This window comes from Halichoerus grypus, chromosome 4 (assembly GCF_964656455.1).
Source record: "Halichoerus grypus chromosome 4, mHalGry1.hap1.1, whole genome shotgun sequence".
NCBI classification, from domain to species: domain Eukaryota; kingdom Metazoa; phylum Chordata; class Mammalia; order Carnivora; family Phocidae; genus Halichoerus; species Halichoerus grypus.
The window spans coordinates 58623782-58646589 of NC_135715.1; the positions used below are offsets into that span (position 1 = coordinate 58623782).

Sequence of the window (22808 nt, forward strand, 5' to 3'; positions counted from 1 at the left end):
TCTATTTTTTTTTACATAGAAAATACATTCATGATTTAAAAATAAAAATAAAATGAATACATGAAATAAAAAGCCATACAGAATACATACATACAGCTGAACAAAATTCTGTTTCAAGGTAGCTCCAAGCCTGCCTCTACTCATGGTAGATGAGTAAAGGTTACCAGCCCAACTGAAAAAAATGTATGGACAGGAAGTTATCATTGAAATTGAATGGTGGCAGGCATGTTCAAGGAGTATTGCTGGGATTTGGTCCCTTTATGAATCTGGCATAGATGAATGTGTGGAGATGGGTGCTAGTGGCCAATAGACAACAATATTGGAATGGTGGTAATTGGATAAAATAGTATCATGTTAAAAGCCTTGAATAAGGATAACTAATGGTTATGTTCAGCAGAGACATCAATTGCTTACATATGTCCCCTTTCTGGAGGGTCTGTTTGACGATGGTGTAAAACTCAGTCACATACATTCTTCATATTAATCTTTTCTGTTAAAAAAAAAAATACCCTAAAAAATAACTATGCCTCTATTCACCTTGTCCCCACTCCACTCTCTATATAGTAAAATCATTTTTATTACTTTTTGTGTATTCTTATAGTGTTTCTTTATAAGTGTTTAAGTATAGTGTATAAGTATAGTGTTTCTATATAAGTGAATATATATACTTATTTCCCCCCTTTCTTACATAAAAGCATATTATATTCACTGTTCTGTGCCTTGCTTTTTAAATTAACAATACACTCTGGAGATCTTTCCATATCAGTACACAGAGAGAGCGCCTCATTTTGTGTTTGTTTTTGTTTACAGCTGCATAGAGATATACCAGAGTTTATTTAACCAGTCTTCTTTGGATAGACATTTGGGTTGTTTATAAACAATGTTTAGAACAGTAATGTTTTACTATTAAAAACAGTGCTTGCGGCGCCTGGGTGGTTCAGTCGTTAAGCATCTACCTTCAGCTCAGGTCATGATCCCCGGGTCCTGGGATCGAGCCCCACATCGGGCTCCATGCTCGGCGAGAGGCCTGCTTCTCCCTCTCCCACTCCCCCTGCTTGTGTTCCTGCTCTCACTATCTCTCTCTGTCAAATAAATAAAATCTTTAAAAAAAATTAAAATTAAAAAAAAACAGTGCTTAATGAATAATCAAACACATAGATACGTGTACATATATATCCGTGGAATACATTCCCAGATATAAGATTGCTGAATCAAAGGATAAATGCATTTATAATAATGATAAAATTGACAAATTATCTTCTATAGAAGTTGTACCATTTTGCATTTCTACCAGCAAGATAAGAATGTCAGAAGAGGGCTTTTCTGATTGAGTTCCTACTATTAAAAAATTACACTTTATGATATTTTACAATATAGGTCAGCAAAAAAGGGAAAGAAACAAAAATAAGTGAGACGTGTTAGAAACAGAATGGTATTTTAATGTTTCAAAAACAAAGTATCAAACTCTTTTCTATATCTAACCTCTGTGTTTATGTATTTGTTTTAACAGCATAGTTGTTGCCCAAATCTTTTGGTACAGAATGTTTTTGTAGAAACACGTGACAGGAATTTTCCATTGATGGCGTTCTTCACCAACAGGTTTGAAATTTCTTTTATGTGATTTAATTTTGAGATTGTGAAAAATAACAATAGAAAAATATTTTTTAAATATGTGTGATAAAAAAAAATATGTGATAGCCCCTAATATCTGCTACCCTAGAATATTCATTTATCCCAAACTGTTCCTAGTCAATAAAATTTTAAACAGCTAAAATTTCAGTCCTTATTTCCTGTGAGAATTCCTGAAAGGACTAAGGATGGTAGTTCTGACCCAGTTCAGTTCAGGGAATAAATGACATAGAATGCTACATCTCCTGTAAGTCAGAACTGCCTCCAGCTATCACACCACAGGCCTCATACCACAGATGTCATCGCATCGCTTCGTTCCACTGTTGGCAAAACACTTCCTTTCTCCTGGATATTGACAAGTTTCTTACTTAGGATTTTGGTAGATTTGAAATAAAACTCAAATGATTATTCTTAATAAAAGAGCATTCCTAACTGGGGGGTGTTAGAATAAACCAGATTTTTGAAGATTTGTAGTGATGTTAATAAACTGATATAATCAAGTTTGGTTCATTTGGTAGTTACTCAGAGTAATTTATGTTTGCTTTTTAATTTCTACTTTCTAGGTATGTGAAAGCAAGAACAGAACTAACATGGGATTATGGGTATGAAGCTGGGACTATGCCTGAGAAAGAAATCCTCTGCCAATGTGGGGTTAATAAGTGTAGGAAGAAAATATTATAAATCTTTAGCTAATGCCTATTGATGAGATTAGCTTATCGCGCTGCAATTAGAGCCATGCAGGAGAACCTTCAGTCATCAGTGGAATTAACCTGGGCTGTGATCCATCAAGAGAATTCTTCTCAGTTTACCCTTGTCAGGGAATTCGTTTGTATGACTTAGAAATGCTAGGAACAAAATAAGGACATTTTCATATGCATAGGCTATCTCTTTATTCTTTCTGCTGTTCAACTTTACACAAGTGGGATGAAGTGTATATTTTATATGAAATACCATTATACAGTTTGTAACTTATTTGTAAATTATATATTAAGAGAAACAAATGTTACAATAGAATTCAATTGTTCTTATTTACTTTTGTGATTATTATCTTTGAGTTCATGCCCCCAAAGGGCCAAATTTCACATCTTTACCTACAAAATTTATGCTTAATTCTTGGCAAATAATTTACCATTATGAGCCATAGGTGGGCAACACAGCCTGAAGAATATGTAAGAACTAACTTTACGCATATTACTTCCAAGTATTTTAACACTAGTTGGAGAAGCTCTGGCTGCATGCAACTCTGTCTCATCAAACCATTTGACTGCTAAGAGGGAGAAGCTCTCCTATTGGGAGGGTTTTGGCAAATTCTTTGAGATGGAACTTCTTTTCCACAGATTCTCCTTACTACTCCAGTACAAACATAGACAAGAAAAGAGGGAATAGAAACCCAGAGGAATTGGAATATCTTTGTTCTAGGTAGAGGAGAGCCATAAGAAAACTTAGAAACTAGTCAGACTTGGCTTATTTAGGCCCTCCAGAAGGGATTGTGCTGGGCAAGAATTTCACTTAATAAAAACAAAACAAAGCAATTCCACTGAGTTTGTAAAGTCTGGAACAGCTTCTTGGATTCTCCTGGGTATGATGTGCAGATTGCGTTTGTGGAGAGAAAGGGAGTAATACTCTGCTATAGGTTACCCAGCCCTGATCATGGAGTGGAAAAGGGACTAGGAATCTCCAGGTGTCAAAACTAATTTTATCCATAACAAAGTTTTACTTTGGCTGCCAGGAACTTCCCCCTTGGAACCAGAAGAGGAATACTAGCTCAAAAAGAAGTAATTAAAAGTAGTTCTGGCTTTTGAGAAGTTTTATGTCTTTTTTCTTTCTTTTTTTCTATACTCGATTCTGGTTTAGTTTGGTTACTGTTCAAATAAAACTGTGTTCTAAGTTTGGACCCAATTTAATTGCTTAAAAATATTGAACTAGATGAAAATTTAACTTGAAATTGTTTTAGAGAAAGGGAAACTGATGAACTAGGAAAAGGAGCAAAAAGTTATAACCTAATAGCCTGTTAAGATGAGGAAAGTTAAGTCCATTTATTTGCAGTAAAGATGTAGGAATTTTAGGCAGTACACTGAAAGTGAAGGTACTTGATAAGTATGGGAAATATTTTTGTACATAAATCCTGACATCTTGATCTGTTTCACAGCTGTCACCCTCCATCAATGTCCTAGAGATTCCCTTTGTCTCTCTTATGTCAGATCTGTTTCCAGTTAAATTCCATTATTTCCCTTTTCCTTGGTTTTCTCCCACATATTGGTGAAGGACATCTTCCAGTTGTTTTTGAAAAGGAAAATTGAGAGGTAAATATTTTGAGACCTTGCATGTTTGAACATGTTATTTTACCCTTACACTTACTTGGTTGCTATTTTTTCAGGGTATAGAATTCTTGAGTAACCTCCATACACAATTTTGAAGGCTTCTGCTAGCTTCCAGTGCTGCTGCTATGAAATCTGAAAATGGTCTCCTTTCTGGCTTCCATGGTGACTACTAAAGTCAGATGTCATTCTGTTCCTTATCTTTGTATATATGACCAGTTTTTATCTCTCTTGAAGCTGACAGAATTATCTTTGTCCAGTGTTCTGTTTCTGGTAAGGTCCATTTTCATCCTTCATCCTGGGTGTTTGGTGGGATCTTTCAATCTGAAATCTTTGTCCTTCAGGGAAATTATCTTGAACCATTTCTTTAGTGATTCTTCATGTGTTCATTCTTTCTTTCATTATAGAACTCTTGTTATTCAGATGTTAGACTTCCAGGATTGGCTCTCTAAATTTCTTTTCTCTCTTTTTTTTAAGAGTTGTGATTTTTTTTTTTTTCAAGTTTACTTATTTAATCTCTACACCCAATGTGAGGCTCAAACTTACAACCCTGAGATCAAAAGTTGCATGCTGTTCCAACTGAGCCAGCCACGTGCCCCAAATTTTCTCTTTATTTTCAGCTTTTTGCTGTACTTTCTGGGAGATTTTCTCAATTTAAATCTTCCCATATGTCAGTTGTGCTTTATTTTTTCTGGTCTCATATTCTTCATTTCTAGAGCTCTCTTTTCTTCTCTGGATTTCTTTTAACAGCATCCTGTTTTGGGTTCATGTCTGTAGTATCTTATCTCTTTGAAAATACTATGATGTGTACACACGCATTCATGTCTATATTCTTCCTGCATATTTTGTGACTTCGAAGGTTTATTTCTTGTTTTCCCTGTATGTATCCTTTGGTCTTTGTTTTTCATGTTATAGGCTTTCCTCAGTTTGTGATCTTGGCAGTCTACACATAAGAGTAGAACACTATAAAAGGCTGAGATTGAAAGCTGAGCGTGGGAGATGGGTCTCTTCAAGTGCCACATCATAACCGAGCTGAGCGATCAGTCTCTAATTGTCTCTTTTAGTGCTTTGTTTGGCTGATTGAAGGGCAAAAACATGGCTGCCAGAGTGTGTTCTTATTTCCCCTTTGAGCTCCATTCTTCTGTAATCCATTTCTATATTTGTCAAGACTATCCAAGCTATCTTTTTACATATTCTCTTTTCTACTATCCCCAGTTTGCCTCTCTTCCCTTTAAAACCTCAAAATGCAAAAAATAATAATAATAAAACCTCAAAATGCAAGGTTTTCCTTTATTTCCTCAGCAAACCACCAACTATTATATGCTTCTTTTCCAAAACTTTTTTTTATCTGTAATTATATGCATTTGTGTTCTCTACATGTATATTTTGTTACATGCACTGAAAACCTCGTCTTGTATGGTGCTGTGTACCCCATGGGTGCTAAATAAAGATTTGCGACTCGCAACTGGAATTACAGTTGGTTAATTCTACCTACGTTTATGACATACCTATTTAGGCCAAATTTGGTGTTATACAATTTTTAGAAGAAACGAGTAATCCCTCAGAAGAGCAATCACTTCTCCAGCTGATCCCAGGGGTTTGGGCCACCTTTCCTCCCCATCTGGAGAGGAAAAGTGGGGATCGCCTGCAAATTAAAAAAAAAAAAAATCAGACTCAGATCTGTAGAAGATGCGAGCTCCTATCTGAATGAAAACTCCGTCTGCAAACCTTACGTGTCTCTTGCTCAGAACTTCCCCTAGGCAGGGGAAATCGGTCATCGTAGCTTTTACGAAAACGAAACTGCAGCTGCCCGTGAACTTCCGGGAGTGCAGGCGCTGCGCGCAGCCACCGAGCACCCGCTGAGGTTGCAGCCATGGACCAAGTGTCGTCTTCCACGGCCAAGTCGGCCCACGGAGCCAGCCGGTCCGAGGCCCAGGACGCCCAGCACCAGCTCCCCCACCCCACCGGTGAGTACCGCCCGAGCGCATCGCGCGCGTGCGCTGTGGCAGGGGTGCAGTGTCCTGGCAACCGCAGGGCGGGTCCCGGGCCTGCTCGCTGGCTGCCGCCCTCCACCCCCACCCGCCTTCTGAGCCCCTGAGGCAGCGCTGGCGAGCGAGCGGGGTTAGTGTGCCTTCACCTCCAGCGGCGCGGGGGCAATTCCACGGGGGCTCTGCCCAGACCGCTACCCAGAGCTTCCCGTGCGATGGTGTGTCTTCCGCTTACCTCTCCCACTGCTGATGGACCGCCCGTTGCTACTTCCTACACCACTGGGAATAGAGGCATCAGGGAAGTCGACAGCAACTCGGGTGGGTTTACTCTCCGCGTGCAGTCCACCCACTCCTAAAACTGTTGCCAGAGAAATGGCATGGGAGAAGTAGGAAGGGAGGTGGACCCCTTCCTGAAAAGAAGTGGGTCTCAGGAAGCAGTTGGCGAAGTTCTCGCAGAGAACGTGACTCTTAGGGAACCATCCACTCCTTTCCATTTAGTAGTTCAAATCCTCAGTGGCCCTCTCTGTGAATAAGGCAACAGTCTTGTGAGTCTGCACCTTCCCTTCACTCAAATAGGTGTAGAGCTCCCTACTGTGTGGCAGGCTCAGGACCAGATACTGGGGATACAGAGATGAGTTAGGAAGACCCCGCCTTAGAGAATTGAAAAGGCAGCTTGCATATGACCTGGTAAGAACCACAAAGGCTCAACTGAGGGGTTCCTAACTCAGCCTGGTGTTTAGGGAAAGCTTTATGGAGGCAAAGATGCCCTAAGTTTTAAAGGACAAGAGTCAACCAGAGGTAGAAAGGGTGAAAGGGTGTTGGCATACAGAGGTGAGGACACAAAAAGGCACCAGCCACAAAATGTCACTTGGCAACCACAAGTCAAGCAGTTGCATGTTTTCATTCAGCTAGTGTTATCTATAGAATGTTATTGGAGATGAGGTTCTATCCTGACCTTTTCCCCAAACTCCAGACTGGTATAACCAACTCCATAAATGCCTAGAATGATCTCAAACTGCATATGTCCCAAAGAGAATTCTCATTTCCCTGCATATACCCACACGTTCCAAACCTGTTCAACCACCAGCCTTCCCCCTTCCATTCATCCAGTTGCTCAGGCCAATACCTTTAGCACAGCCCTCAGTGCCTCTCGTTCTTCTTCACTTCCCATCTAATGCAGTCAGACCAGTCAGTTCTGTTTTTAGAATATATCTTGAGCCTGACCACTTCTCGCCTGCACTACCATGCAATGCACCATCATCTCCTGCCTAGAGTATTAGTCTGGTTCCTACTCTAACGTCTCATACAGACAAGCCTGCACAGCAGCCAAAATGATCTGTAAAAAACAAAAAGCAAATGTGATTCTCCTACTCAGAGCCCTTCAATAGTCTCTCATTACCTTCAGAATAATCTCTTACTGTGGCCTACAGTGCACCCTGTGTCCTGATCTGATCCTGTCCCTGCCCATCGTGATGACTCTGCTGCCCCTCACTGACCCTTGCTGACCCTTGTGGGTCAGCCAAGCCCCCAAACCTGTCCCTGCCTCGGGGTCTTTCTTTTTGCCTCCCATTTCTCACTTCCCCACCATAATTCAAGTCTCTCTCAAATGTATCCTCCACAGCTTTGCATGCCCATCCTATTTAAGAGAGCACCCCACCACCCTCATGACTCTCTACCTCCTTTCCCTGCTCTAATTTTTTTCATAGCACTTATTGCTAGCAGGAGAAATACTTGTCTGTTTCTACTACTAGAATGTAAGTTCCTTAAGAGGTGAAACTCTCATCCCATTCTCTGTTTTATTTGTAGTGCCTAAAACAGTGCATAATAGGTTCTTACTAAGAATTTGTTGAAGGGATGGATGCGCTGATATGTACCACTAAGGAGCTTGGCTTCTATTCTCTTGGTGATGGAGAAGGTCTTTCACAGGAGGGAAACCAGCCCAATCTGAACTAAAATCTTCTATTCTGAATTCTGTATATCTGAGAGTTGGGCAGGTACATCCTATGGGACTGTCAGCTGTGCCTAGGGAAATGAAGTCCCATAGTACAAACATGTCTGCTGAGGATCATCCCTGTGTGTGACTGTAAGTTAGGTAATTCTAAAGAAGTCCACTGAACGTCCTACTCCTTGGCTATCTGCCACTCCTCTCCTGCAACACACACATCCTTATCCCTGTTTATACATTCTAAAGCTGTCCCCAGTAATGTTCTCTGGCTCTCCCAAATACATACTCACACACTTCTCCCAAAGTTATATCCAGTCACAACATCCAGGGACAATCTGATGAAGCCATTTATTTTCCAAGTTCATTACCAAGCCTCTAGGTTATGTCTACTACTCTTCTGTTTTGGTCTTTATCCATTTCAGGTGTGCAGTCACTGGACTCAGTGAAAGAACTGACTTCTCCCACTTATCTGATATCTAATGGAAGAACTAAAATAGTAAGCTGCAATAAAAATTAAGTTGAGCAAAGAAGAAAAGAGAAAGAAATTTCCAAGCCAGCATCATAAATTGATTGCCAGTCCAGAACATAAATCATACCCTATCAGAAGGGGATTGTAAATGGAATTATAGGATTAGTGACTCTCATTCCATCATCCACTCATTTAATGGTGAAATGTATTTCTTGGCTGTCCTATCTGGCTACTCCAGATTCTGTCCTCTGACTGGATTGCCCTTGTCTCGTGGGCTTTAGGACCATATCTGGGAAGAGGAACATTTGGAAGATACCCCCGATACCTCTGCAGAGGCTGTGGCCTTAGCAATCCCTTACCTGGTGGAGGTGGACCTGGAGAGACCCAAGATTCACTGTGTTGGTTGAGTTAGTCATAGTTCATGTGTTCCTGGGCTGTCATTTTTCTGCAGCTTCATTCTGTAGAACTTTTCTTGGCTACCAGTTTCATTTTTTGAGAATTCTTGTTAGATCAGTCTCTGTGAGTCCTTAGGTCTACTGGACACAGTAGAAGGACCATGGGGAGCCCTGCTGTTCTTCATTATTTTTGGTGTCAGCTGCTGATAGAGACCAATGGACTCTTCCCTAAAATGTTCCAGCCCCCATAATACACCTGTCCTTCACTGTCTGAATCTATACAGTTCCTGAATTCTGAAGGTGAGGAATATCAGTTATCCAAATGTATATGGTCCAGGAGTTTCAGATAATGAGTAGCAAGAGTTTAGATAAGTGGGGGATGTCTGTCTATGTAAAAGCCTCTAATGTGATTCCCCCAACTGCAGAGAGTTCTGTGCATCCTCCAGTCTGGAAGAATGAGTAAGTTAGAAGAGCCAAGATCTTTTAGGAAACTATGATGAGGAGATGTTTTACCAAGGAAAAGCCATTAAGGGGAGCCTGTGTGTCTCACTTTGGGTTTCTGTCCATCAGCAGGGGAAAAAACACTCTAGGTCAGAAGGCAGCAGTGTTGCTACCACCACCTTATTCCCAGGTGCCAAAACCCTAGAAGCCTGTGAACTTGGGAGTGCAACTCAGAAGGGCAGAGTCCCCAGAACAAACACAGGGGGCCATACTCAGGTATCTGCAGCCTGACAGCTCAGCCAGATACAGTATACCTGTCTGAACACCCTGCTTTGCACAAGGAAAGGGTAACACCGTGCAAAAATGTCTAGCTCTTATACAACAAGAAGCATTGCATGCCTATCAAATGTTATCATATTATTTTATTAGGGATTTTTATTCCATCCTCTTGTCCGGTGCTTTTTTTTTTTTTTTTTTTTTTTTGCCTATGCTTTACAAATTTTCATGTCCAGTTTGTGTGTTCTTTAAAATAAGAATACAGTATTTTATCAAAATAGATTTTGGCCCTGAGGTGAATAAAATATTGGGATTTTTTTCCCATTTTCATCTAGGATGGGGTATTATGTTGTCAAATATTAATATATATTCTAAAGCTTTGAAAATTATAAAGTGTGGTATTGGAGGAGGAAGTGATCAATGGAACAAAATAGATGTACAAAAACAAACCCAAACATATGTAATAATTAACTATATGAAAAGGAGATTTAAATCTATGGCTAACCACTATGAAAATAAGTTAGATCCTCATCACATACTTTATAATAAAATAAATTTCACATTAATATTTAATATAAAAAAATAACATTTTAGAAGAAAATAGAGGTGTTTTCTAAGTTACGTCTCCTTCACCCAAGAGTAGAAACCATAAAATGAAAGATTGATATTTCATCAAATAAAACATTTAAACATTCTGTATATCATAGAACATTATAAATAAAGTTAAAAGACCTCTATATAGCTAATAAAGGGTCATCCTGAATACATAACAAGCTCATAAATCAAGAAGAAAATAGTGAATAACCTAATAGAAAATGGGCTGAGGACATTAGTGCCAGAGAAGAAATGCAAATGCCACCTTATGGTATGTTAAACTCATAATTATAGATTATGTTCTACGTCTCTCTGCACTTTGTTGTCCTTTCTTTTGATGTAGTCATCTACTCTTCTGTCCTATTTTATCTTTATAATATGGTTTTAAATCAGGTAGGCAGATACCCAGGTATTTTTTTTTCAAAGTTTTCTTCACAGTCCATACCCATTTATTCCTCCAAATAATCTCCCCCCCCCCCCAAGTTCTTTAACCTTCTTGGGATTTAAATTGAAATGATATTAAACCTAAAACTTGTTTGGGGAAGAACTGACAGTATTATAATGTTCAGTCTTCCTACTCAGGAGCATTGTATTTCTCTCCATGTATTGAAATCGAACTTGAAACAACTCTTTTCTTTCCCCCATAATTTGAATTATTTATTTAGACCAAGAAAAGCATACACATTGATTGTCTCTTTGTTTGACAGCTTTGTAATATCCTTTTTTACTCCATGCTGTGTTTTTATTTTTCATTTTTTATTGAAGTTTAGTTGATTAAAACAACACTTTCATCATGTTATTCCCCTGCTCCAAAATCCTTCCTGATAGTCTTTCACCATCTGTTTCTCAAATTCTTTTCCAGCTTCCTCTGCACAGACTCTCCCCTTCAGCCTGGCTGGTTTTCTGCCTCCTAGTCAAACCTCTTGGCCTTTTCCCACATCGCTGCTTATGTCTTCAGTCCCTCCCAACCACCCTCCCCTTTCTCTCTGTCTCCAGGTTGTAGCAGCTCAAGGCCCATGTCCTTGACAACACTCACTCCCACAGGGAGCGCTTCCTCCCCTGGATCCATAGCATGTATGGTATTTTCCACCCAGCAGTTATGTTACTTTATGGCATTTATTCTGTTATTTTATTTTGTTAGCTTCTTGTAGGCAACAGTTCTGTCTCCTATTTCTTTAGATCCTCTGCTGTGCTGTTCCCTACAGTAGCCACTCCCTACACATGGCTGTGGAGCACTTAAAAATGTGGTTTATTTCATAAGGAATAGCATGGAGGACATTAGGAGAAAGAAGGGAAAAACGAATGGGGGGAAATCAGAGGGGGAGATGAACCATGAGAGACTATGGCCTCTGAGAAACAAACTGAGGGTCTTAGAGGGGAGGGGGGGAGGGGGGATGGGTTAGCCTGGTGATGGGTATTAAGGAGGGCACGTACTGCATGGAGCACTGGGTGTTATACGCAAACAATGAATCATGGAACACTACATCAAAAACTAATGATGTAATGTATGGTGACTAACATAATAAAATAAAATGTGGTTTATTCAGTTAAGACACACTATAGGTGCAAAGTGCACTGGGTTTCAAAGACTCTGTACTGAAGAATGAATTAATTTTTATGTTGATTAAATGGTGAAAGCATCATATTGTGGATATATTTGGTTAAATAAAGCATGTTATTAAAATTAATTTCACCTGTTTCTTTTTGCTTTTTTTCATGAGGCCCCTAGAAATTTTTCAGCTGTGGCTCACATTTGTGGCTCACATTACAGTTTCCGTTGGACAGCACTGGTCTAGAGTGCCCAGCAAAATTACTCTCCTACAGGAGGTGCTCCCAAATTTGTGCTGGTTTGAAATGAATGAAAAGAAGCAGCTGGCCTGTCTCATTTCATCTGAGGGTTTTTCTCTCAGTCTCTCCCCTTTTTCGTGGTTGGTGGGGAGCAGAGGGACTACGAATTTGTATCCCTACTAGGCAGGACCCAAATCCTGGAATCAGAAATTAATTAATTTCTGAATGTGAGATAAATGCTGCTCCAAAGTGCAGTCTTCTGCTCCGAGTGCAGATCTAATTTCAGAGACACCAAGAGATCTTATACTTTTGGATAACAAAAAGAACTTTTAGGAACCCTTTAAGTGGTTAAACTCATCTAAATTTAAAACTCTCACCATTAAATGGTAAAAGAAATCTTTGCTTCAAAACTAAAAGTTGAAGATTAAAAGCAGAATTGTGTTCTACAGAAAACCAGATCAATAAGAGGATAAGCATTGGAAAGGGCAAACAAGTTGTTAAATGGATACTTATGGCTAAATTAATAGCAAACTAGTAAGTTAGAGAAGGTTACCCCTCACTGACATGCCCAGTGAGGTTGTGGGAACAGATGGCTTCTTTTTCCCTCTCTTTCCTTTTCTTCCTAGCTCTCCTTCTCTTAGGTTCCTTTCCTTTCTTCTATTCATTTCTTTAAAAAAAAAGAAAATTGATTTCCTGCCTTTATGTATCTTTCTCTCCTAACTTATAATGCTAGATTAAAGTTCATTTAAATTAAAGCACCTTGCTCATTTACTTCTTTAATTCACTCAAAATTTATTTTTGAATATAGTATGACATAGTGATCTAAAACTTTTTTTTACAGTTAACCAGAGCACTATTTCTTGAGCACATCATTGTTTTCTTGTTGATTTGTATTGACAATAATAATAATTATTGAGAGCTTAGTATTGCCAAGGCAGTGTTTTGAGAGCTTTGTATTTAAATTCCTGGTTGTGTTTCTTTCCCTTTTTTTTAAGTGTATTTATTTATTTAAGTAATCTCTATACCCAACATGGGGTTCAAACTCAGGACTCCCAAATCAAGAGTCTCATGCTCTTGTGACTGAGCCAGCCAGGTGCCCCCTGGTTGTGTTTCTTGAATAAAGTTCTCCTCATGTTTAGACATTTTAAATAAATTCATTAATTCTTGTCCCTCCTTCTATTAAACCATTTAAGAAATACACAGTAAGTTGCTTTTCCACTTGGGTACCAATTTTTTTTTCCTCTCTGGGAGTTGAGAATCTCTCATATGAACAAGTGCCCTGCCTTCTACTTTAAGACTGGTGGAGGAGTTATGGAGACCAAGAAGTTTCACTTTTCCATTTCTCATAAGGGATGTTACTTATAGGTGTCTTTCAGGTTGCAGAAAAGATGGAAAAAAGGACATGTGCACTCTGCCCCAAAGACATCGAGTATAGTGTCCTATACTTTGCACAATCAGAGAATATAGCTGCTCATGAAAATTGTTTGGTAAGTTACTTGAAAACACATGAGTCCTTTTAGGGAAGGACATACCAAAATAGGTAAATGTACTTTGGAGACAGAATGACGAGTTGTCCATGATTTGGGCTTCTAAGTGGGGATTTGGGGAGCATATTTTTCTAACTTTTTAAACTGTTTCAGATCTTATGATTACATTTTAGCTTTATAACTGATCAAATACCATTATGATGAAGAAGCTTCTTTGAAGATATTGAGATATTTCAAATATAACCAATACCCATAGACATTGCATCCAGATTTGTAGAATCATACTATATTTGGTTTACTTTGACTTTCTTTTTTAAAGGAAATAAAACACAGATAGTTAAGGGCTCTCTAATTCTCTCTGTTCCCCTCCCACCATCCCTCGAGATATAATTGCCCTCACGGATTTGGTGTTTCTTATTATCTTGTGTTTTTGATTTTATGTTCCCACTGTGTGTATTTAAGTGCTTATAACAAGATATGATATTGTTTTACATGTTCTTGGACTTTGTAGAATTTCAATCAAATTCTGTGGCTATTGAGATTTATCCATGTGATAAATTTAACTCTTAAGTCCTTAATTTTAAATGTTATAGAATTCCATTTTGTGACCATCACTACTAAACTATTCTCGTGTGAATGAACTCTTAGGTTTTTCCACTTTTTTTCATGTAACTAACCAGCTGTCATGAACAGCTTTGTATAGGTCTCCTAATTCATGGGAGGATTTCTCGGGTGGAGGGCACAGAGCTAAATTGCTGGGCACAGAGGGAGCGTTTTGCACCTCACTGTATGTGCCACATTGCTCTCCAAAAGGATTGCACCAAGTTTGACTTTCACATTGTTTCAGAATTCGTTCCTCTTTTTCCTTGCCACATGTGATATTATGAAATTTTAATTTTTTCCTCTCAGATGGATGTGAAATGGTGTCTTGTTTGCATTCCTAGATTATTAGTGCGATTGTGCCTCATTTGGCTGGGCTTATGAACAGTTCTGTTTCTCGCTTCTGTGACTTGTGTTCATCGTCTGCGTTTTGTCTTTAAGATATTGATTTTCCTTACATGTATTTATATATGTATATAAATAGATTCTTTGCTTTATTATATATGTTGGCTTTTAACTTGTGGTGTTTCCTGTCAGAGGTTTATAATGTAGTTAAATTCATCGTTACTTTCCTTTATAATTTGTAGGATTTTTCCCCTAAGAAGTTCTTTCCTTTACTAAGGTTCTATCTTTTTTCCCCCAAATTTTAAAATTTGGCTTTTCTCATTTAGTTTCTTAATCCAACCAGAATTTATTTGGACTACTCTGTAAAGTAGGCATCTCCTTTTTTTTTTTTTTTTTATATGATTAACCACTTTTCCCAGCATTATTTATTGACTAATCTGTTCTTTTCTCATTGATTTGTAGTGATAATGATAACTATAATTATTATTCAGTATTCACCAGGTGTAAGGTATTGTTCTGGGAGCTTAAGCTGTATTAAACTATTAATCCTTACAACAACCCTAAAAGGTAGGTATCATTATTATGCCCAAACTAAAGATGAAACAACTGAGGTACAGAGAAGTTAAGACACTTGCCCAAGGTCACACAGCTGTGAGTGCCTGAGCCAGGATTCTTACCCAAACTGCCTACTTCTAGAACCCTCACTCTTAATCCAATGTGCTAACAATATAATATTTGTGCACAGATCTGTTTCTGGCTCTATTCTGTTCCATTGGTCACTTTGTCTCTCCCTGAGCTGGTACGACATTGTCTTAATTACTATGATTCTATGATAAGCCATGGCTATTTTTCGGTGCTTTGAATTTTGGGATCAGCTTACAAGGTTTTATACAAATTCCTATTGGAATTTTAACTGGAATTCCATTGAATTTATAGATGAATTTGGGAAAAAATGATATGAGTATTTCTGTCCATTGACGGAGTCTGTCTTCAGTGATTCATGTCTTCTTTTATGAATTTCAGAAATGTTCAATAATTTTTTTCCTGTAAAGGTGTAAAACTTTGGGTTAAGCTATTTCCTGGGTCTTTTTTTTTTTTTTCATTACCTTTTCCTAATACCTTAAAAAAATAACTGAAGTATAAAAAAAATTGAAGTATGGTTGACACACAATGTTACATGTTTCAGGTGTAAACATATTGAGTAATTCTACTCTATACATCATGCTGTGCTCACCGCAGTCTGTCTCCATGTAGTGCTGTTACAGTACCATTGGCTATATTCCCTATGATGTGCCTTTCATCCCTGTGACTTACTCATTCCATGACTGGAAGCCTATACCCCCCCATTTCCTTTCACCCTTTTTGCCCATGCCCTCCCACCCTCCTCTCTGACAACCACCAGTTTATTTTCTGTTTATGGGTCTGTTTCTGCTTTTTTTGTTTGTTCACTTATTTTTAGTTTCCATATATAAGTGAAATCATATGGTATTTGTCTTTCTCTGACATTTCACATAGCATGATACCCTCCAGGTCCATCCATGTTGTTGCAAATGGCAAGATACCATTCTTTTTTATGACTGAGTAATATTCCTGTGTGTGTGTGTGTGTGTGTGTGTGTGTGTGTGTGTGTGTGTACACCACATCATCTGTATCTGTTCATCTACCAATGGATGCTTAGGTTGCTTCCATATCTTGGCTCTTATAAATAATGCTGCAATAAACATAGGGGTGAGCATATCTTTTTGAATCAGTGTTTTCATTTTCTTTGAGTAAATACCCAGTAGTGGAATTACTAGATCGTATGGTATTTCTATTTTTAGTTGTTTAAGGAAACTTCATACTGTTTTCCATAGTGGCTCCGTAATTTACATTCCCACCAACAGTACACGAGAGTTCCTTTTTCTCCACATCCTCACCAACACTTGTTATTTCTTGTCTTTTGGACACTAGCCATTCTCACAACTGTGAGGTGATATCTCATTGTGGTTATTTTTTTTTTAAGATTTTATTTATTTATTTGACAGAGACACAGCGAGAGAGGGAACACGAGCAGGGGGAGTGGGAAGGGAGAAGCAGGCTTCCCGCTGAGCAGGGAGCCTGATGCGGGGCTCGATCCCGGGACCCTGGGATCATGACCTGAGCCGAAGGCAGACGCTTAATGACTGAGCCCCCCAGGCGCCCCTCATTGTGGTTTTGATTTACTTTTCCCTAATGTTGAGTGATACTGAGAATCTTTTCACGTCTGTTGGCCATCTGTACATCTTCTTTGGAAAAATGTTATTTCAGGTCTTCTGCCCACTTTTAATCAGATCATTTGGTTTTTTATTGTTGAGTCGTAGTTCTTTATTTGGGATATTAACTCCTTATCAGAGATGTCATTTGCAAATATCTTGTCCCATTTAGTAGGTTGCCTTTTCATTTTGTTGATGGTTTCCTTTGCTGTGCAAAAGGTTTTTATTTTGGTGTGGTCCCAATAGTTTATTTTTGCTTTTATTTCCCTTCCTTAAGGAGACAGATCTAGAAAAATGTTGTTATGGCTGGTATCTAAGAGATTACTGCCTATGTTTTCTTCTGGAAATTTATGGCTTCAGGTCTCACATTTAGGTCTTTAATCCATTTTGAGTTCATTTTTGTATATGGTATAAGAAAGTGATCCAGTTTCATCCTTTTGCATGTGTGTGTCCAGTTTTCCCAGCACCATTTATTGAAGAGACTGTCTTTTCCCCATTGTATATTCTTGTCTCCTTTGTTGAAGATTAGTTGGCCATAAAATCATGGGTTTATTTCAGGGGGTTCTGTTCTGTTCCGTTGATCTATTTTTATGCTGTACTAGATTGTTTTGATTATTATTAGCTTTGTAGTGTATCTTTAAATCAGAGATTGTGCTACTTCCAGTTTTGTTCTTCTTTCTCAAAGATTGCTTTTGCTATTTGGGGTCTTTTATGGTTCCATACAAATTTCAGCTTTATTTGTTCTAGTTCTGTGAAGAATGCTATTGGTATTTTGGTAGAGATTGCATTGAATCTGTAGGTTGCTTTGTGATTGCATTGTGTAATGTTGATCTTCAATTCAGAGATAAATTGGATTCAGGTAACACACGGAAACTTGAGCCAACCTAAACATAAAAGTGGGTTTTTAATCAGACTGCAGGGGATTTCATGGTTTCTGAAGGCTGACATGCGGGCAGGTCTAAGAACAGTAGCTAGGAAACCATCAGGAACCCATCTTGTTCTCTATATTCGTTTCTAACCCTCGTTTCTATATTCCTCTCTTTGCAGACTGGCTTGCTTTCTACCATGTGGCTCAGAGTCTATTTCACTCTCTCAGGATAGGGAATCTGGTTGGCTCAGTTTCGGGTCAGGGCCCCAACCGGGTCCAGTTAACCACTGGGGGTCAGGGTTATGCAGTATAAAACATGCCTGGGGATCAGGGCCACTTCCAAAGAAAAGCAGGGTGGCTTGTAATCTGTTTACATACCCCAAAAGGTGGTCACTGTTATACCCCCAATTCATCTTCCACTCCTGGTGAGTACTTTGTGATACCATTTTCTGATTTGCAGCTTTCAATGGTACTTTGTCCATTTTTTTCTTTTCCCAATTTGAAGCTGTATTCTTCAGCACTTGTGGAATGTGAGGATCATGATCCACGTAATCAAGACAGAAATTTTGATGTGGAATCAGTAAAGAAAGAAATCCACAGAGGACGGAAGTTGGTAAGTATAAATGATTTTATTACTCATAAAAGATGAACAGATCTTGAAGGGGATGTTTCCAAGAGAAAGTCTACTTGATTGGTAAACCACGGACAGAGACACATCTTGGAGAGCTGAAAGACATAGGACCTGTTTTGGAAACTTAAATTCAACTGAACATTTAATATTTTAAAACAAACTACATCACGCTTCATCAGCAAAGTAGATATGAGTTAGATTGCTTTTGGCTGTAAGTAGAAGGAACCCTCAACTCAAACTGGCTTTAACAAAAAGGATGCTCATTTTCTCACTTTGCCAGAGGGAAAACTGGCCTCAGAGTTGGTTGATTTAGTGGCCATCATCAAGAGCCCATCATCCTTTCTGTCATCCTGTCCGCAACATCAGTTGGTCCTCTTGTGGTCATAGGGTGGTCACAGACAACAACTGAAGTGTCAGTCTTTCTTATCCCTCTCTGGTAAAAGAAAAAGTTCATCCCGGGCGCTTGGGTGGCTCAGTCGGTTAAGCGTCTGCCTTTGGCTCAGGTCATGATCCCAGGGTCCTGGGATCAAGCCCTGCATGGGGCTCCTTGCTCAGTGGGGGGTCTGTTTCTCCCTCTGCCCCTCACCCCACTCTTGTGCTCTCTCACTCTGTTAAATAAATAAAATCTTTAAAAAAAGGAAAAAAGAAAAGAAAGAATTCATCCCCAAGCATTGAATAAGAGCCCTTCTGAAAATTAAATTAGGCCACACCCATCTTCCTGCTCTCGTTGCTAAAGGTGGCCATAACTAATCAGGATCAACCCCCTTGTACCTGGGTTAGCTCCCCTTGGGAAGACAATAGATACCCTATTGGTTTGGTTACAGTAGACTTCCTCTAGGAAAGGCCCTTCAAGGCCTAGCAAGCAGTACAGCAGGTGTGAGCACCTGATGCCCACCACCACAGTAAGGTTTATGATCTGGAACAAACATTTATTTAGTCTTTACAAGGCATACACATATATGAGGGCAGTTTCTGCACAGCCTGATGTGCTTTGAGAAGGGTCAGCACAGGTCACTCAAGCAATCAAGCACCTTAGTGCAGGTGGGGCCCAGAAGACTTCCTCGTGGGGGAGGAGTGAGGGTAACGAAGATGGGGAAGGAGGAATTCCAGGGAAAGGGAACAGGATGTGCCAAAGTTGGGAAGGCAAGAAAGACATGGCATGTTCCTAAAACTATAAGCATATGACTGTGGCATCCTCTTTACTGACTTCATGGAATTCCATGGGATCAACCAGAATGCATGAAACTATTCCCTTGTTGTTAGATAATGAGTCGACTCTGGTTTTTCACTATAACAACTAATGTCACCGTAAACATCTTTGTACACATACCCTGTGTACTTGTTTGAGCATTGCTGTAAAGCACATTCCTAGAAGTGAAATGGCTGAGTGAAAGACAACTCCCTTTAATAATTTTGAAACATGCGGGGCGCCTGGGTGGCTTAGTCAGTTAAGCATCTGCCTTCACCTCAGGTCATGATTCCAGTGTCCTGGGATCGAGCCCCACATCAGGCTTCCTGCTCAGCAGGGAGCCTGCTTCTCCCTCCCCTCCTCCCCCTGCTTGTGCACCCTCTCTCACTGTCAAATAAATAAAATCTTTAAAAATAATAATTTTGAAACATGCCAATAAACTGTCCCCCAGAAAGGTTGTACCATTTTATACTTCTGTGGATGAAAGAACATTTTTCCCAGCCCTTGACAAAAATGAGTGTCATGAATCTTGTTACTTTTTGCGTCTGACAGGAAGTGTTACCTTGCATTTCCCTCATCACTGGAGAGAGGTTGAACGTTAGTTCTTCTTAGGCATCTGTCTCCCTCCCAGCCTTCCCAGCCCCAGCAGTTCTTCCATGATCCCTCTACAGTCAGTGGCCCCATCTCATAGGCACTGTCCTGCAAACAGCCTGGACTCCCTCTCCCCACCACCCATGTGCACATTTCCTTACTCACCTAGCAAACCACCACCCCCCGCCAGTGAAATGCACCTGTCTGTTGTCTGCATATGCTGAGCAGTACTGGCACTTGAACAGCTGAACAACTGGACAAAAACCCACAAATGTGTTGACTGATCTTAGATTCATGGCCACAAACCTCAAAAGGAACCTCAACACATCACCCTCCACCCTCTACCTTTACTGTTTCATATCCTCTCATCTCTTTTTAAAACCTCTCCCACCCCAACTGCTCATCCCCAGGTTGATGACTATGCCTTATTTTTTTTTTATAGACTTTATTTTTTTAGAGCAGTTTTAGGTTCATAGAACACTTACGGGGAAAGTACAAAGATTTCCCATATACTTCCCACCCCCACACATACACAACCTTCTTTTTATCAACATCCCCCACCAGAGTGGTCATTGTTACAACTGATGAACCTACACTGACACATCATGAAAACACCCGAAGTCTGTAGTTTACATTAGGGTTCATCTTGGTGGTACACCTATCTTTGTCTGATTCTTATTGAGAAATGGAAGCCATTAGCCAGGAACTCCTACTGTTCAAACCACTGCCCATCCACCTCTGTCCCCAGACTCTGGGACCTCCCTCTTGTCAAAGTCAACCCTCCACTTAGACTTTGGAGTCATCACCTGCCCCCCTTAAGGATTAGGCTCTTGCATTTCCCTTTAACATCAGTATCCCCGCTTGTTAGATTATTTCCTTCAGCATATATCCAAGATCAACTGATCATGTCATCTTAAATCCTCCTTTGTAAAATTATTAAAACCTGGTCAATTACAATGTCACTTCTGTCTTTAGCTGACCTCTCAGCAGTATTCATCACAGTTGTCCGTGCCCTGCATCCTGAAGCACCTTCTTCCTTTGACTTCCTACACACACTCTGCTACTATGTCTCTTACCTTTCTGGCTGCTTCCTCCTAAGCACCTTGGCTGTTTTTCCTTCTCTGCTAAATCTCTAAAGTGTACAGTCCCCAAGGCTCTCCTGGGCTCCTTCCTCCATCTGAACATCTTTCCTGTGTGACCTCTTCCAGTTCCCATGGCTTCAATTCCTACTTATGCCAGGGACTCTATACCTCCAGCCATTAAAACCAACCTGACATATCTACGTGAGTATCTAATAGCATCTCATATTAAACTGGCCAATGAACACAGTTCCAGCCCCTGTACACATATACACAGACTCCATCCAAACCTGTTCACTCCTCACCTCAATGAACTGCCCACCATTCATCCATCATCATCTCCTTATCAACCTCCCAGCCCAGCATCCAGCCTATCAGCGTCACCCTGCAGACCCTCTATCCTCCCCTTTTTTTGTTTTTTTAAAGATTTTATTTATTTACTTGACAGAGACACAGCGAGAGAGGGAATACAAGCAGGGGGAGTGGGAGAGGGAGAAGCAGGCCCCCCGCTGAGCAGGGAGCCCGATGCGGGGCTCAATCCCAGGACCCCAGGATCACGACCTGAGCCAAAGGCAGACGCTTAACGACTGAGCCACCCAGGTGCCCCTCTATCCTCCCCTTCTCTCTGTCACTAACCCCCTGCAGTAAAGTCATGGATCTCCCTCAGACACTTGCTAATCAACATCACTGATCTTTGTTTTGCACTCTCTCCTGCCCATCCCTACCCCAGCCCATTCTCCACACAGCCACAATAATGTCTTTAAAATACTGATCACTTAGGGCCCCTGGGTGGTTCAGTCCATTCAGCATTGGATTCTTGATTTCAGCTCAGGTCATGATCTCAGGGTTGTGAGATTGAGCTCCATGGCCCAGCTCTGTGCTCTGCAGTCAGCACTGAATCTGCTTGGGATTCTTTCCTTCACCCTCCCCCTCTGCCCCTCTCTCAGCTCATGTTCTCTCTCTCAAATAAATAAATAAATAAATAAATAAATAAAATCTTTGAAAAAAAAAATACTGATCACTTTATGTTCCCATTGTACAAAGCCAAAACCCCAACTCCTTACTCTGCTTTGTAACCCCTACATGACCCAGCCCTTCCTTACCCCTTGGATCTTACCTCTGACTTCCTTACCCTCATCTCTGCTCCAACAACATCAGCCCACCCGTCTTGTCCTTCCAGTAAGCTTGCCAATAGGAGGCTCATTTTTGCCACAGGAATATAAAGCCTTCTGCCTAGAACATCCTTCCCCCTGCTTTTTTGCCTGCTCTTATTATTCAAATCTAAACTTCTGTATCACCTCCTCAGAGAGGAGAGAGTGTGTCCCAATCTGAAATAGGGACCCAGTGAAAATGTCACTTCACCTTATTTTAATTCTTACAAAGCATGTATCACTATGTTTTTTTAAGATAATTCATATATTTTTATTAGCTCATTCTTTGCACTAATTAAGCACTTGGTAAATATTGACATCGATAGTCTTATTGCTATAATTACTAGAGATGTTATTTATTTTTGTTAAAATTGAAATTTATGTTCATTAAAAGACATCATTAAAGACAGTGAAGAAACAAAACACAGACTGGGAAAAGATATTTACAACACATGTATCACTGTGTTTTTAACTTTGCCTTATGTGATCATGGTCTGTCTCTCTCCACTAGAATGTTAACTTCACAAGGGCAGGTACCTTGTCCCCTGCTGTTTCCTTCTTCCCTAGAACAGTGCCTGACACATCACAGTTACTCAGTAGTCTTTAAGTGCATGAAATTTTATTAACCATTTGTATTTCTTCTGTGATTTGCCTGTTCTCATTTTTCTGAGTTTATCAGTCTTAACCCTTTATCAAATATGAAGCAAACATTTTTTTTTTATTGATACAGTTGACATACAATATTAGTTTCGGGCATACAACACAGTGATTTGACATGTATATACATTATGAA

General features: G+C 39.8%; 2 protein-coding genes across 5 annotated transcripts in view; both read left to right on the forward strand.

The window, feature by feature from the left end:
* SETDB2 (SET domain bifurcated histone lysine methyltransferase 2) overlaps positions 1-5810 on the forward strand; it is a 57535-nt gene extending 51725 nt beyond the window's left edge. For 3 of the 4 annotated variants that reach the window (XM_036104592.2, XM_078070392.1, XM_036104594.2), the window contains 2 exons: positions 1511-1599; positions 2193-5412. In XM_036104592.2, coding sequence (XP_035960485.1) covers positions 1511-1599; positions 2193-2310 — 207 coding nt within the window. In that variant the 3' untranslated portion in view covers positions 2311-5412. Of the gene's footprint in view, positions 1-1510; positions 1600-2192; positions 5413-5695 lie in introns of those variants that run through there. The other variant, XM_078070391.1, reaches the window with a different exon arrangement.
* The window catches only part of PHF11 (PHD finger protein 11), a 29050-nt gene continuing 12025 nt past the window's right edge, over positions 5784-22808 (forward strand). The window contains exons 1-3 of the mRNA XM_036104595.2: positions 5784-5914; positions 13209-13330; positions 17880-17987. Of these exons, the coding sequence (XP_035960488.2) occupies positions 5821-5914; positions 13209-13330; positions 17880-17987 (324 nt within the window). The 5' untranslated portion in view covers positions 5784-5820. The remainder of the gene's footprint in view (positions 5915-13208; positions 13331-17879; positions 17988-22808) is intronic.